Source organism: Carassius gibelio, chromosome A19, assembly GCF_023724105.1.
Source record: "Carassius gibelio isolate Cgi1373 ecotype wild population from Czech Republic chromosome A19, carGib1.2-hapl.c, whole genome shotgun sequence".
Lineage (NCBI taxonomy): Eukaryota > Metazoa > Chordata > Actinopteri > Cypriniformes > Cyprinidae > Carassius > Carassius gibelio.
The window spans coordinates 18,631,414-18,647,409 of record NC_068389.1 but is presented as its reverse complement, the minus strand read 5'-3'; the positions used below and the strand labels follow the sequence as shown (position 1 = coordinate 18,647,409).

General features: G+C 37.9%; 1 protein-coding gene across 1 annotated transcript; it reads right to left on the bottom strand.

The window, feature by feature from the left end:
- Positions 1-1,935: 1,935 nt before the first annotated feature.
- LOC127935574 (RNA-binding protein 24-like) lies at positions 1,936-12,693 on the bottom strand. Its single transcript, XM_052533575.1, has 4 exons — positions 12,234-12,693; positions 11,034-11,157; positions 10,442-10,496; positions 1,936-4,533 (listed from the first exon to the last, which is right to left on the bottom strand). The coding sequence occupies exons 1-4, from the start codon at positions 12,399-12,401 to the stop codon at positions 4,191-4,193; spliced, it is 690 nt and encodes a 229-aa protein (XP_052389535.1). The 5' UTR covers positions 12,402-12,693; the 3' UTR covers positions 1,936-4,190.
- Positions 12,694-15,996: the final 3,303 nt, after the last annotated feature.

Genomic DNA, 15,996 nt, shown 5'->3' with positions numbered 1-15,996 from the left:
CTATCATGGCCGACGTTAGACAGGCATCCCTGGTGATGGTGTGGTGGAAAGTTTCCCCCACTGCTGTGTCACAGTGGTACTGAAACATGAGCCAGCGTCAGGTTACACAGCGGGCAGAAATAGAACATCCTCGAGAAGCACCAAGTGCACAGATGTGGCACTTTGGCATTTCTTATTGATAAGAAAGGCCCTAAATAATTCACTGAGCCACTGCAGGTCTCCAATATGCAAAACAGCATTGAAACAGGTGTTACTGTAGGTAGGTTTGGTTTTAAGTACAGATAAAACATGTGTTGAGGGTTATATTTAAATGCAGGGTTGAGTTACATGGGATGTCAGCCTGGATCAGAATTTAAGGTCAGTTTATGGTCATTACCTAAAGTGCTCTGTCCTGAACATTAGAAGACTGGGAACAACTAGGTCAACATGGTGGACCTCAGATCTATGACATAGCGATTTGGCTCAAACATTGCTCAATCTATCCAGTATGAGGTTCACAAACAAGACACATAAACAAAATTGCTTATAGCATCAACTGACTGCTCATATTCAATTATATTTAGTGATCCTGACAACATGTGTTTACACAAATACGCTGATTATTCAACAGCCCTTGGAGATCAACACTTAATCATGTACGTTTATTCAACATGTCTCCCTTCCCTCGTTTAAAAACATGCAGGATTTGTTTGAATAATTTGCGTTGGGGCAAAACAGAATAAATTTCACAAATGAAGTAAACCCAACTATCTCTAAAGGAATATTCTCAGTTCAGTACAAATTTATTTTCAACTTGCCCCTCATTGTCTTCCTAAATAATTGAGGTTACAGTAATGCACTTACATTGGAAGTGAATGGGGTTTTCTGTTTTAGTGCAAGAGCACTAAACAGTTTTTAGAAGGAAATAAACTGGTAAATGTTTTCTGTGTGAAGTTCTGATTTACTTCTACAACTCTGCCAAAAATGCTTTTATAAATGAATAAATATTATCCTCCAAAAATGGCCCCATTCACTTTCATTGGAAGTGCCTCACTTTAACCTTATTAATATATATTTTTTAAAAGGTTGAGTTCTTTTTTTGCTGTTGTTGTCCAAATTTAGCCACAAATGCTGTCAGTTTTAACAGAGGAAATAATTTTTTCATATATGTTTTTAATGAATTTTAAGCTTCACATGTCTGCTTTTAAATCCTCCACAAATTGACCCATTTTATTTATTCACACTTTTTTGAAAGAAAACAATGGGTGAATCAGGTTTTTTTTTTTTTTGTGGTCAGTCAACATTATGCCACAAATGCTGTCCATTTTACAAGAAGAAAGTGCAATTATAAAATTATAAGCTTTACATCTCTTCTTTTAAATCCTCTAAATAACTGGCCTATCAATTTCCATTGTAAGTGTCACAAAAACTGTTGATTGAGCTTAACTTGTATTGAACCTAGAATATTCCTCTATCAGTTGCATTATGAAGCAATGTCTGGACAGGCACAGTTGAGGTCAGTTAAATTTGTCAGCTCACAAACCAGCATAAACAAGGTCATAAATAAGCATCTCGGTGTGTGGCGAGCATAAGTGATGGCCTGTGTGTTTATACTGTTGGCTTGCTGAGAATATCACCTCCATCCACGAGAAACACACAACAGCTTGTTCTTTGTCGCTGCAGTGGTAAAGCCACCTTCTGTCTAAACTAAGATCATTAGAAACAAAACATGAGCACTTTAAGCCACTGAAATATTTGGCAATTCACCATGTAAGTTTGAACCAGGATGACTCAATGATGAAGCAATGACCTAGAATGTGTGCTTTTGAAACAAGAAGTTACACAATATAACAATCACAATCCACATGAGCACACCATCCAGGCATCCAATGGAATGCAAGAGCTGTTTCCCAATGGAAACAGCAACAAAATCAGGCCTGTGCAATGATCAAACCGTTTGAGGTTTAAATATAGAACCTTTTATTTACATTTAGAGTAAATAGTGTTGAAAATCTGAAATAAGGCTTAAATACCTACAGAACGTTCGTATTTAAATAGTCAATAACACTTTACATGCCAAATCCAGTGACAATGAAAAACGTCTTTGCTTTCTTTTTGTGTGTTCTTCTTCTTCTTTAATATTTTCCCTTGTAAGAAAGAGAGAGTTCAAGTATAAAAATTCTCAACAGTGTAAAATAGCCCATCTGATGCATATTCAAAGCAATAGAAGCACAGCATCCATCCTCGACATTGACAATACATTCTAGTGTATAAAGCAGCATGTCCCTTATGTTTCGCGAAGTCTTTTTTTCTTTTGTCTTTTAAACAGTTCTGGATATGACAAATGGAGATAACATGCCCGAAACAACAGGCCTCCAATAAAATAAATGTCATATGATATGCATTAAGCCGATATTTAACGTCATGCTCTAAAGTTCCAAATGTATATATATAAAAAAAAAAAAAAAAGTAGAAGAATTGTACAGTGCACATAAAGAATTGTATCTTAAATAAATCCTACACCAACATTTTTGGTTGAGTATGTTAATACTACTACAACTAGGCCTACTCAATAACTTATAATAATATGCCATGAGATGAATACATTATATCCATACAGTACCGCTTCTAAGTCTCTGATCTTAGAGCGCAACATAAGTCAACTCAAAATAAATATCTTAAATAGCAGATCGCTTTAAATAGCATTACAAATGTAAGGCACACAAAGAACCCTAGTACTCAAGGATTCGGATCCTTTCTCTATAGTGCTGCTCTGTAAAGAGTTGCTCATTGAAATACATAGACCTTATTACTTGTGCTGGTGCTCAGACATAATTCTTAGTGAACATATAAAGACCAGGCAGATATCAGCTCATTGGTACAGGGTGAAAAGCTTGCGGGAACACCTCTCTCTTATCGTGGCTCCTCGCCGTTGTTCCAGATAAAGATCCATTGCTGGGAGGATGCACATGTCTGTCCTCAATCTTGGGAGGATAAGAAGAGTTGACAGACCCAGAGCAGGATGAAAGTGATGAAACTGTGACAGCTCAACAGACGAGCACCTGTAATCTTTCCAGAGCAATCCGACTGTTTATGTATCAATACCTGTTCCTTCCAATACAGCAATTGCTCCCTGATTCTAATACTAGTACTGAGCGATCCCCCATGCTTTTTCCCCCACATAGTAATCTTTGTGTGTATGCGTTTGTATATGCATCCTCCCTTGCCCACAGACAGACATTAACACTTAAATTTGTGTGTAACATTGTACCTGTTAATCCATGAGTGTTTTGTAAGCATATAATACAATACGTTTCAGTTTTTTTTTTTTTGTCTTTTCGAGACTGCCTTCAAATTGTTCGATGCCCATTGTGGAGGAGCAAAAGAAAATCTCTCCTGTTCCTGCACTTTGTTTTGTCCCCCGGCGGCCTGTTTGCTTTGCATAGGTCAGGAGATCAATAGAGGAGTCAGGGAAAAGGGGGACATTCAGCATCAAATAGATAAAAAGGTCATTCACAACACATAAAACATGCTTACACTGGAACTTTCTCCATTTCGCCACAGTTAGGTCTACTATCCCTGATTGGCAGAGTTTGTCATTTCTAATTCGCTGAAAAATGCTCCATTTCCCTGATGATCAAAACAAATGCACTTGAGAAGAAGACAGAACAAAAAAAAGAGCCCTCAAAAAATGAGAATAAATATAAAGGTAAGGGGCCCTAGGATCAAAACGATGTGGGACTTTTCCAAGTGTCCTTCGGAAAAATTGGTCGCCTACAATAAATGACAGCATCGGGACTAAAGGTTTTGTCTACAATCGCACCTATACCACAGTGATTAGTTGCTGCATACCTCCTTTTGTAATAAATATCTTACTCTAATATTAATTATAGAAATAAAGATAACATAATAATGATAATAATAAAAAGCTAGATTCTGTCCATTTCTGCTATCTTTTTTTTTTTTTTTTTGGTTTTAATTTGTTGTTTTTTTTGTTTGTTTTTAATCACAGCAAGTTGGAAAGCAATGGAGTTCCCATCTCACTAATAATCTCTCTATCAATTACTATCCCCGTCCCATACGCTCCTCGTCTTCCTCCTCTTGCAATCAACCCACAACCAGCAACTATTTTCATCACCATCCTCTTCATCATCTAGTAGCAGACACTGGGAGTCGACTCCCTGTGCATCTCCCATCCGCCTCTTTGGTTGCTATTGCATCCGTTCAGCTTGGAGCTGCTGGGGCTGGTACTGACCGAAGGCCGCGGCCGCGGCTGCAGAGCCTGGTGCAGCGGTGGCCAGTGGCTGCTGCATGGCGTAGCCGTAGCCAGGAGTAGCTACGTATCCAGTTGCGGCGGGAGAGGCAGCGTACGGGTATTGCTCGTAGGCTGCAGCAGCTGCAGCAGTTGCGGCGCTGGCGTACTGTGCGTAGGCTGCACCTGTGTAGTCGATGTAAGGTGAGGTCGCTGTGGCAGAGGCTGCCGCTGGCTGGATGTGAGGGATGACCATACTGGGCTGCATGAAGGTCTGCGGGTACACATAGTGAGTGGGGATCCTGTGAGAAACAAATACAAAAGCATGTAAGCATTGCATTATGGATACATCAAATAAAGAACCACAACCATAGAGCGGCCAGGCACCCCATTTCCACAATTCAATAACACCAAGGAAATGCCTGCTAGTGATTAGAAATATAAGGTTGCCAAAATAGATATCTCTCTGTAGAATTGTAGTTTCTATTCCATTATCATTACCAAATAATTGCTGTCTTCATACAGGTTTTTCCAAAATTCCCCCATGTGTCATTGGTCAAACAAACGGTTTCTCCACTCCCACAGTCATGAAGGACTTGTCAAGACACTCAAACAAACAGAGCAATTTAAACTAGTGCTTACATGTTTAAGGATGAAAGATATTATAAAAAAAAGAAAAGAAAAAAGAACATTATGCCCATCAGCTGCTGGTCAAGCAATCAGATGCCCCGCCCCCAAGCTCATGCCATTGGCTGAGCCCCTGTTGCTATGACAGGCTGCTCGGGATTCTCAAACAAAGAGAGCAATGTTTTGTTAATGCCTCAGTGTTTACGCTTTCTGGACGACCCAACCTACAATTGTCTTAAAAGTTGTCTTTACTATAACCTGGGACAGGAGAGAAGTATTTAACATTCGAAAAAATACATAAAACACCTTTAAATACTTAAAATGCGAAGTATGTTCTGAATCATTTGTGTTAAAAGTCACATCTGTTCAAACACCCCTGTAACCGTCCTATAAAATGGGGGAAGGTAGGACCCAGCAGAGGTGAAGAGGAGATGAGGGGAGCATTGTGAATATGTCAGGGCTACTTTGACAGCTGGACAGTTTTCAAAAAGGGACGTTGCTGGCTGTTTCCCCCTCAACACTTAGACAATAAGCCTCGGGCTGGACAGCGCACACAGAGGGGAGTTTTGATTAAATAAGCAATCAGGAACAATGAGCCCATTCTGCCCTTCATTACGTACCCCATTGCACTTTCAGAGCGCTTTTCACATTTACTGCCTGCACTAAACAGCTGGGTGAGAACTTTTTTAATTAGTTCAGGGATTATAGAATGCATTGAAAGGCATGTGAATCACTAAATATGATTTAATAAGGCAGTACAACTAAATTGTAAAAGACAGTGACATCAGTGAGAATTTAGGGTAAGAGAGTCTTATGAAAAACTGAATTGAGATTATGGTAAAGTTTTGACTGGGAACAGTAGCTATTGGGAAGATTATGTTTATGACTGGAATATGACCTAATTCCTTTCAATATTTCAGAGTTGGTTTGAAAACGTGAGAGAACGTTTCTATCATGGCAACCCTATTTGTAGCACACCTCTATTATCAATCAAACCTCAACCCCTGACCACCCCAAAAAACAAACTCCAAGACCTCTGCCCCAAATTAAAGAAAAGAAGCATTACACAGGCGTCAAGAAAAAAAAGGGCAACAGTATTACCAACATCAGCTCAAAACAACACAACCACTCACAGAATGCCATAAATGAGAGGAATGAAACAAAACCTTCCTTTTTCTCACTCAGGTCAAAGGGCAAAGATGCTCCTATGAAATCTTTCATAGATGCCTTGCCAGCCTGAGGTGACAGCAGGGATCGTGTTAATAAAGACTCATACACAAGAGTCAAACACAGTGAAAACACACTCTACATACTGTAGGCTTCAAACATGGAGGAGTTCACATTCAACCTGCACAGGCACCACAACACAACATCACCACACATAAGTGACCATTCACTCTTATAATAAATAAAATACTACGCCAATTTAAAACAAGGTGCACAATGCGCTCTTAAAATATTGTCTTAATTAAAGATAAAGGTATACAAACATGTATTCTGTGATTTAAATATGTATCAGTGTCAAAAATGAACTAATTATCATTAATAATTAACCACCAACAATTTACGATTAACGATTACCAATTAAGGGCCAATATTTGCCCACTGGATTTTATAGGCATTATTTACTTTTCTGGGAGCACAGTTTCAATTAAATCAATTAACATAAAATTAGAAATTAGAATGATTAGATGTATGTGAATGTTACAAATAAATAAAAAATTGCACTACAATATGCAAGTAGAGCTTGCCCATGCAAAAGTAATACTGGGTAGTTACTAGGGCACTGCTATGCGGTTGCTAATGTACTGTGGCTGGTCACAAAGGTGTATTCGACTCTGGATTGTATAAAGAATAGCTTAAGCAGTAAAGTTAGTGCCAACAAATAAATGCAATAAACCTTCTGGCGCTTAATGGATATAGCCAATCACATTTTAAAGGGAAAAAAATAATCCAAACATTACATTTAAAAAACTAAAAAGTTGTTCAGTGCATGTCTGTCACAACATGGTCTAATATTAGGTTGGTCTGTTGGTTATTAACACATTGGAACTCATACTTCCGAACATGCTGTCTTTAAGCAGTAGCAAGTTACAGAAACCTTGCACAACCACTTTGGTGTTAAATAAAGTGCAGCTGACTCTAGAGACAGTCAGTGCAGCTCTTTCAGTGTGAGTGACAGGGAGGGCTGGACGCTATTTTCTGCTACATCTCTCATTCCACACTAAAATACTACTTGCTAAATGCAAGAAGATTTAACCTTCTACATCTTTATCTATCTGTCTTGTGAGCACTAAAGAAATTACTACACATCTGATCAGTCACATGACTATGAGCTAATTAATAACACTCCCATTGAAAACTGGTTATCGGGCTCTTTCAAACAGAGATTAAAATAATTGTTGGTACTGTGCTGGCCATAAATACATCCATTTCTCCATCTAGACCACTGCAGCCCAGGAACATTGAGGTTTGTGACTAAATAAAGGTCAATTTTGGACTTGATTTCCAGAGATCTAAAGACACCTGTCGTCATCTGTGAAGATCTCAGCTGTGCAACTATGATTAGGGCAACAAGACCTAGATATATTCTACACACTTTGGACAAATTGGCAAGATTCACTTTGTTGTCACTATGTAGTTAGGTTGTTTTTACACACTATGTGTGATAATGGCATATATTTAACTCTGAACTCATGAGAAATTCTACAAAAGAAGGTTACATAACAGGCATGACTTTTACAAACTTCAAGCCTGACCTATATATTAAACAGTCAGTCCAAATTTGACTACCAACACTGTTTAATTGTGTTTGGCCCCTGAACAACCTTTTCCAACCGCTTCGAGGTCAAAGTAAGTGACGGGCTGTTCATTTGACATGCAGCTTCCTGACAACACAGTCAAAAAAAGCCTTAACACGGTGCACTAGTGCCAAGCTAGAGGTGCCATCTCAGCAGCAATGTGGCGCACGTCGGGCCTTGTTGAGTTTATCGCAAAACTGAATGTCAGGAGCTGCCCAGCCCCCGAAGTCAAGAGAGAGTTTGTGTGACAGTGACCGGAGCCAGAGAGAGAGAGAGAGAGAGAAATGGAGAAAAAGAAAGACAGGGTGTTAAAGAGCGAGAGAAAGCTTCATGCGACTGCAGTGTCAGCACCACAGCCTTTGTGCAAAACAATGGTGAAGCTTGTTTTCCTTAACGCCGTACAGGGCCATGTGACGAAGGCTCGCTCAGGGGGCTGTGGCATCCAGACATTTGTTTGTCACAGCAGAGGGCTCACAACACTGCAAACACATGCATGCATGTTACAAACTCACCCACACACATACGCACACGCTGTGGAATCCTCCACAGATTACATCATGACACTGAACGACTGCCGGATTTTTAATATGCCTTATGATCTTACAGGAGATTGACAAGTTGACTTTCTAAACTGTTCTTTCTTTGTCTGTCTGCCTTTGGCGTGATATACACTACTGTTCAAAAGTTACGGGTGGGTAGTTTTTTTTTAAAGAAATGAATTAACCATTCAGGAAGAATGCATTTTTTTTAAAAAAGACTGTAAATGCATTTATAATTTTTTTTTGCTTTCTACTCAAAGAATTCAGAAAAAAATTATGTTTTTTGAAAAAATATAAGCAGCACAACGATTTTCAACATTGACAATAAAAATTTTTTTTTTCTTGAGCAGCTTATCAGAAAATGACAATGTTTTCTGAAGGATCATGCGACACTAAAAACTGGAGTTATAGATGCTGAAAATTCTAATTTGCCAAAACCAACCTCAAACTTGCAAGAGCCAGTAATAGGCAGTTTAAAAAAAGTAATAAACCCATAAATAGAAAATTCTATCATCATTTACTCACCCTCATGTCATTCCATGCCTGCATTTTCTATCCCGAGACATAAAATAAGATGTGAGATCCGAGCTGTTCGTTTCCAGATAGTAAATGGTAGGTGATTTTTAATGCCAATCACCAAAATGGCAAAAGCACTACTATAAAAATATCACAAAACAGACTCGTACTCTATACTTCAAATCTTCTGAACCTATTCAATAATTCTGTGCGTGGAACAGAATTTAAGTTATACACCGAAAAAATCTGGTGTCGATGCTCAAATGTGCTAGTTTTGCAGTTCACATTTAACAAATACCTATTAAAATGTCTTTTCATTGCACAAAGCCATCGCATTGCTTCAAAAGACTTGGAATATAGCGCAGTCATTAAGATGCTTTTATAATGCTTTTTTGTCCCTTTTTGGAGCTTGGCAATATAAAAATAATCCACTTTTGTTTTATGGAAAAGAACATCTCAGACATCTCATGCTGCTTTCCATCTCTTTTTGCATTTCACTGAAGAAGAAAAAATATACAAGAACAATAAGTGGCTGAGTAAATTGGTATATTTTGGTTTGGGTTAACTACCCCTGGTTGGTTTCGTTTTCATACAGAAATGGTCAACAGGGAATTTATAAGGACATCATCTTTTGGCAGGACTCTGGATCCACTGCAGGATGCCTTATAGGGCTAGAGTAAAGAGACGACAGTGGAGAAACATTGAGAGAGCGAGAGCTGAAATAGGAGGAGAAATGAACAGACACGATGGAGAGGTGAGAGAACGGTAAAGGGTGAGTATGTGTCATAGTCCCTGTGCTGTGAGTGTGACAGGACTCCTAAATCAGTGAGCAAAATAAAACCGTAACGTGCAAGTTTGTAGTCGGGCTGTTGGGTTGGCGTGAAGAGGGATCAACAATGGCACACAAAACAAAACAGCACTCACTCCAATAACAAGACACCAGAAAACACAAAAAAGTGAAAGAAATTAAATTAAAAAAATAAAATGATCAAAAACACAAGCCCCAGCAATAAAAGAAAAATCGTGAAGAAAATAAAAGGAAGCAAAGTAAAATCATACTTTGCTCCGTGTCAAAGTTATCACTCCTCCACAACACGAAAATGTAGCACCCCAAAACTAGCCTTTTTTCAATTAAATTAAAAAAAGCACACAGTTAAGCTATCAACACCACTTCATAACGGTAAAAAGGCACACACAGCTCTATGTACTATTAAAAGTGAAAGTCCAAACCAAAATAAAACCAACATACATGCATCTGTAATCACCATTTTTGAGCTTGTTTGTGTGTGTTTGAGTCTACAGGTACTGTAGCTACAGATCTGCACAAAGCTCTCAGAGCTATTCCTCAAACCACCAGTTATCTTAACCCAAATCGAGCCTGTCGGACCAGAGAAAGATAGACAACATTGAGTCAGGCTATAGTGTCCAAAGATCTTCTTACTCACACTGTCACACAGACACACAAACACACACACACACACACAAGCATACTTACAAATTTTCAACATCAATCTAATTATATCAAAGTATTAAATAAGATTCAGTAATTATGAATAAGCATTGAACATCATGTGTTCCCTATTATGAATGTATAAAAAAAAAAAAAAAAACTTCTGTTGAACTCTTGAGTTCATAACCTGGTTCTAAAATTGGTTTGATGTTTATAACTACCACTGAACACCTACATAATCATTTTTTTCACAGTTCTATGTGTTACTGTTACTCACCCATATGGTCTTTGGATGAAAGCAGGGTGAATCTGAGGGACACCGAAGGTAAAACCTGCAAACAAAAGCATTAAATGGCATGTTAACATTGCTCTTATTATTTTTACAAAATTACAAATATTATAATCCCAACTAAATCTCTTAAAGATAAAGATTGGTGGAACTGCGGTTTTGTAGAAGTTTGCAGAAGTCAGTGGGACTCTACACATGAAGTACAATAGCTTACAGTCAATAACATGATCACATCTCTTATCTCCTTTACAGTCACTGTTTACCATTGATTAAGACCTGAAAACCTTATGTAAACATCAGCGCATGTACAAAGAAAGAAACTACACAACTGAAAAATGCCTATGCTTTTGCAGGAACATAAATTAATCAGCGCTTTGTCAGCCAAACCTTGTAGGTTTTGTTGGTCATCATTAGTCATTGTGCCTATATATATATATATATATATATATATATATATATATATATATATATATATATATATATATATATAGAAGAGTGATGCAGCTGTTAACCAATGGCTTCTACTCCGGAATATTCTTTTTATGTCTTTGCTCTTCATAGCAACACATAGAAGGCTCACCTGGCTGCATTACCCGTGGCTTGGCTCCGAGATAAGCCAGGTTAACATTTGCTTTCCTGCCATCGATGATGGGGTTGGGGTCCTTACAGGCTCTGTCTGCGGCAGAGCGGTCTGCCATAGTCACCTAGTTTCAAATAGAGAAGTGTGGTGCATTAGAGATACAGATTAAAGCAAAACATGCTCTAAAAAAATAAAGGGATATGCTAATTCTGGTAACAAAAATCTATATCCAAGCATCAATGACCCTATTTGGTACTAAACAGACAGAGAAAGCCTTTGCAGACATACAAATAATTGCTTTAAACAAAACCCTCCAGGCCTCAGTCACAAATGAGGATTTAAGGACAAGCTGGTGTGTGTTACTTGGTGTTTACTTATATTGTAATATGTCTGGCTAACAAAAAATAATAATTAAAGACCTTGAGGTCACTCAAGTGTTTTCTACGTCTTATGTTGGGTATTATTACGAAGCAGTTTATTGTGAAATCCACTTGGGGTCGGTCCCTTAACTGCTGCTGTGTGGACTGTCAAAACTTCACAAGTTGGCTTGTTTACTCAGTCGCTGACGAACTCTTATCAGGGTGCTTCTAGTCAAACTCGACAGCTGAGCCAACAAGGGCCTCTTTAAGACTTCAGTTGTGCACTTTAATCGATCGGGAATATTCTGATCAACATGCGGCTTCAATTTTTACACCGTGTATTTTAGATTTAAAGGGGCCGTTTACCTCAAAAATTACCCGCATACATTTCTTAGAATACAAAAGGAAATGACAGTCTGAGTCATCAGAGTTCACTTTCCTTATGTCTTTTCTTACATAAAATGAAAGTGAAAAAGGGACTGGGATATTTAGCCTAAGATTTCGTTTCAGGACAACATGAGTTAAGGACTGATGAGGTGAACTGTCCCATTTACAACACGTTTCAATATCAGCCAGTAATAGAAATGCAAGCAGATAGCGTAAAACAATTGTAAAAGTTTGAAAGGTTTAAAAGTCACTTACTAAAATAAATAAAGTAAGTGAGTCGTCAAGCGCGCGTTCTATAGAAACTCAGTGCGCTTGACTATAAAAGTCACCTTCATTAGTTCTGGTGAGTTGCCATTTAAATGTGTTGTGTCACGCTGTCACACTGCCGTGGCGCAAAATGTTTGTTTCAAAGTTTACGTTTGACAGCCTCTAACGTCATAGTGGGAATACTTACAAATCCGTAACCCCTGGACTTTCCAGTCTGTCTGTCGGTAATCACCACAGCTTCTTCTATTTCGCCATAGACTTCAAAATATTTCCTTAGACTGGAATCCGTCGTATGATACGGAAGACCACCGACAAATATCTTGGTATAAGTGGTGTCCTTTTGGGTGGTATGCATCCTCACAAAAAAAGCTCAAGTGCAAAAAAATAATAATAATAAAAAATAAAAAAGGGAAAGTCGATAGTGCAATTTAGGATTGATAATGACCGTAGCACCCCGTTAATAGTCCGTTAAAATATTCACTAGAACTTACAAAAAGCGATTGCTGAGGAATATACAACGCACGCTCGCAGATGGGTTTTAATGTCAGAGGTAGATTAATGTGGTAAGTAATGTGGAGCGGATTGAACCAAGGATCATCAGGTGGGTCAAACTCCTCTTCCAAACTGACGTGACTTCTAAAACGTGCGTGTGACCCATTCCTAAAAGCACCCGGTTAAACCACACCCAGAACACTTTGAGGGAACACGCCCACTCCACGCTCTGAACAACAGCTGGACGACGCACAAGGGGCATCTGTGTGCCATTGTTCAAGAACTGTAGACATTTCATACATATGTTATTTCAGGTAATGCATGTCGATTTGAGTGTGATAGGAAAAAAATACTCCAAATGCAATCTACTGCATGAAAGCCCTATGAAACCAGCCTACAGACCCAGCTGGAAAATCAGCTGGAAACACTGGTAGTTTGAGATCTAAGAAAAATATAGGCTAGCTTCAGGCAAAAACTACACATGACAATAAAGATCTGTCAAAAATAAACTTAATTGCTAAATTAAAAAAGGCAGACACAAATTGGGTTAACACTTAACTCCATATGACCCAATAAATAAGAAAAGAACAAAATAATGATTTAATCATTTAAAAAAATAAAAAATAAATAAAATACATTCCTTTGAGTTCTTTGTATCATTTTTTGTAAATTTTTTGTATTTATTCTGGAAAAAAAGTATACAGCCTATATATAGGCTATATACAAACCCGATTCCAAAAAAACGGGGACATTGTACAAACTGTACAAAGTGAGACATTTTGAAATGTCATGCCAAATATTGGCTCACTTTGTATTTCATGAGAGCTACACATTCCAAAAAAGTTGGGGCAGGTAGCAATAAGAGGCCGGAAAAGTTCAATGTACATATAAGGAACAGCTGTAGGAACAATTTGCAACTTATTATGTCAATTTGCAACATGATTTGGTATAAAAAGAGCCTCTCAGAGTGGTAGTGTCTCTCAGAAGTCAAGATGGGCAAAGGATCACCAATTCCCCCAATGATGCGGCGAAAAATAGAGGAGCAATATCTGAAAGGTTTTTTCAAAGAGCAATTGCAAAGAGTTTGAATTTATTATCAACAATGCATAATATCATCCAAAGATTCTGGAATCTTGAACAATCACTGTGTGTAAGGGTCAAGGCAGGAAAGCCATACTGGATGCCCGTGATCTTCGGGCCCTTAGACGGCACTGCATCACATACAGTAATGTTACTGTAATGGAAACACAACATGGGCTCAGGAATACTTCCAGAAAACATTGTCGGTGAACACAATCCACTCTATAGGTCAAAAAAGAAGCCATATCTTAACATGATCCTGAAGTGCAGGTGTCTTCTCTGTGACAAGGCTCATTTAAAATGGACTGTGGTAAAGTGGAAAACTGTTCGGTGGTCAGACTAATATAAAATTTGAAGTTCTTTTGGAAAATTGGGACGCCATGTTATCTAGACTAAATAGGACATAGACAACCCAAGTTGTTATCAGCGCTCAGTTCAGAAGCCTGCATCTATGATGGTATGGGGTTGCATGAGTGTGTGTCGCATGGGCAGCTTACACATCTGGAAAGGCATGATCAATGCTGAAAGGTATATCCAAGTTCTAGAACAACATATGCTCCTACCCAGACGTCGTCTTTTTCAGGGAAGACCTTGCATTTTCCAACATGACAATGCCAGACAACATGCCATACTGCATTAATTACAACATGATGGCAGCGTAGAAGAAGGATCCGGGTGCTGAAATGGCCAACCTGTAGACCAGATCTTTCCCCCATAGAAAACATTTGGCGCATTTTAAAGAGTAAGATTTGACAAAGAAGACCTAAGACAGTTGAGCAACTAGAAGCCCGTATTAGACAAGAATGGGACAACATTCCTATTCCTAAACCTGAGCAGCTTGTCTCCTCAGTCCCCAGATGTTTGCAGACTGTTATATAAAGAAGAGGGGATGCCACACAGTGGTAAACATGGCCTTGTCCCAACTTTTTTGAGATGTGTTGATGCCATTAAATTTAAAATCAACATATTTTTCCCTTAAAATGACATTTTTGCTGTTTAAATATTTGATTTCTCATCTGTGTCTATTCTGAATAACATTTGAAATTTGAATTTGAAACTTCCACATCATTGCATTTTGTTTTTATTCACAATTTGTACAGTGTCCCAACTTTTTGGGAATTGGGTTATATATATATATATATATATATATATATATATATATATATATATATATATATATATATATATATATATATATATATATATTATGTTCTGTAATATTTCAAAAAAATGTGTTCAGTGGTCACCATTTGATTAGAATTATTTCACCGGCTTTAATACATGACATACAATAACATGAATTTGTAGAAATATGCATACTTCAGGACATAGCTGCTATTTATTCCAACATCAAATTAAAATCAGTTAATAATTAATGAAAAGTATAGTATAGCATTCTAACGTTTCCTTGACATGTGAAAGGCGCATCTTTACAACAATCACCGACAATTACAACTGCTGATGACAGACCATCCCAATCTCCTTTAGCACATAAAGAACAGACTATTTTCTAGGTCTCCATATAATTGGGAGGAACATGATATGTCACCAGGTAAATTATTAAACAGCCTTCTCATTTAGACCATACAACTTCCAAAGCACTTGGGTGATGGAGTTTTTGTGGAAGCTTGCAACCCGAGAACTAGCCTGTGTAGTGTGACCCGCCAAGCCATGTGGAGATCCTGACGCCCGTGGATAGATAACTGAGGCTTTATATAAAAAATATCAGGTAGGAACTCGATCGAGAGCATCCATGAGTCAACTAATTTATTCATGCCGGGCCACACGCTCATTAAGCTGCGAGTGGAGGCGCTGTGAGGGAGATGGCTTTGTGTTTCAGCACAGTTACAAAAGGAGGCCTATCCTCTTTCAGGCATTTGTCTACATTTACCTACAAGACATTGACTTGCACAGTTTTATGGGCAACCACTGAATAACTTGATTAGCAATCAATTTAATAAAATTTGCATCAAAAGGAATATTCCGGGTTCAGTTGACAAAGCTTAACTGACAGCATTTCTGAGATTATTACCACCAAAATAATTTTCTATCAAAAAGCAAAAATCTAAGGTTCTGCAAGGTATTTACATTGAAAGTCAAAGGGATAGGATATAGGATCTAAAAGCAGAAATGTGAAGCTCTTTTTATAAAAGCTCTCACATTCATTTTTATGCTAAAACTTTAAACTTGGTAAAATTGGTATTGTTATTTTTTTACAGCTGTTTTAGGAGTTATGTTGTCATGGCAACAAAGTTGAAATAAATTACACAGAAAAGTTTAACATGCTTCCACTAAAATCATGTTACACCAGTGTTTTTCTTCATAAATAGTTTTTTGTTATTTTTTATTTTCTTTTTCAAAGTTACAGTAATTTTGTC

What these genes read in the sequence shown, in the direction of transcription:
- LOC127935574 (XM_052533575.1), bottom strand. Translation starts at nt 12,401, where the DNA reads ATGCATACCACCCAAAAGGACACCACTTATACCAAGATATTTGTCGGT. An exon ending in AGTCCAGGGGTTACGGATTT is followed by an intron (nt 11,158 to 12,233) that starts GTAAGTATTCCC and finishes ATTTGAAACTAG; the next exon opens with GTGACTATGGCAGACCGCTC. An exon ending in TTCATCCAAAGACCATATGG is followed by an intron (nt 4,534 to 10,441) that starts GTGAGTAACAGT and finishes TGTTTCTCACAG; the next exon opens with GATCCCCACTCACTATGTGT.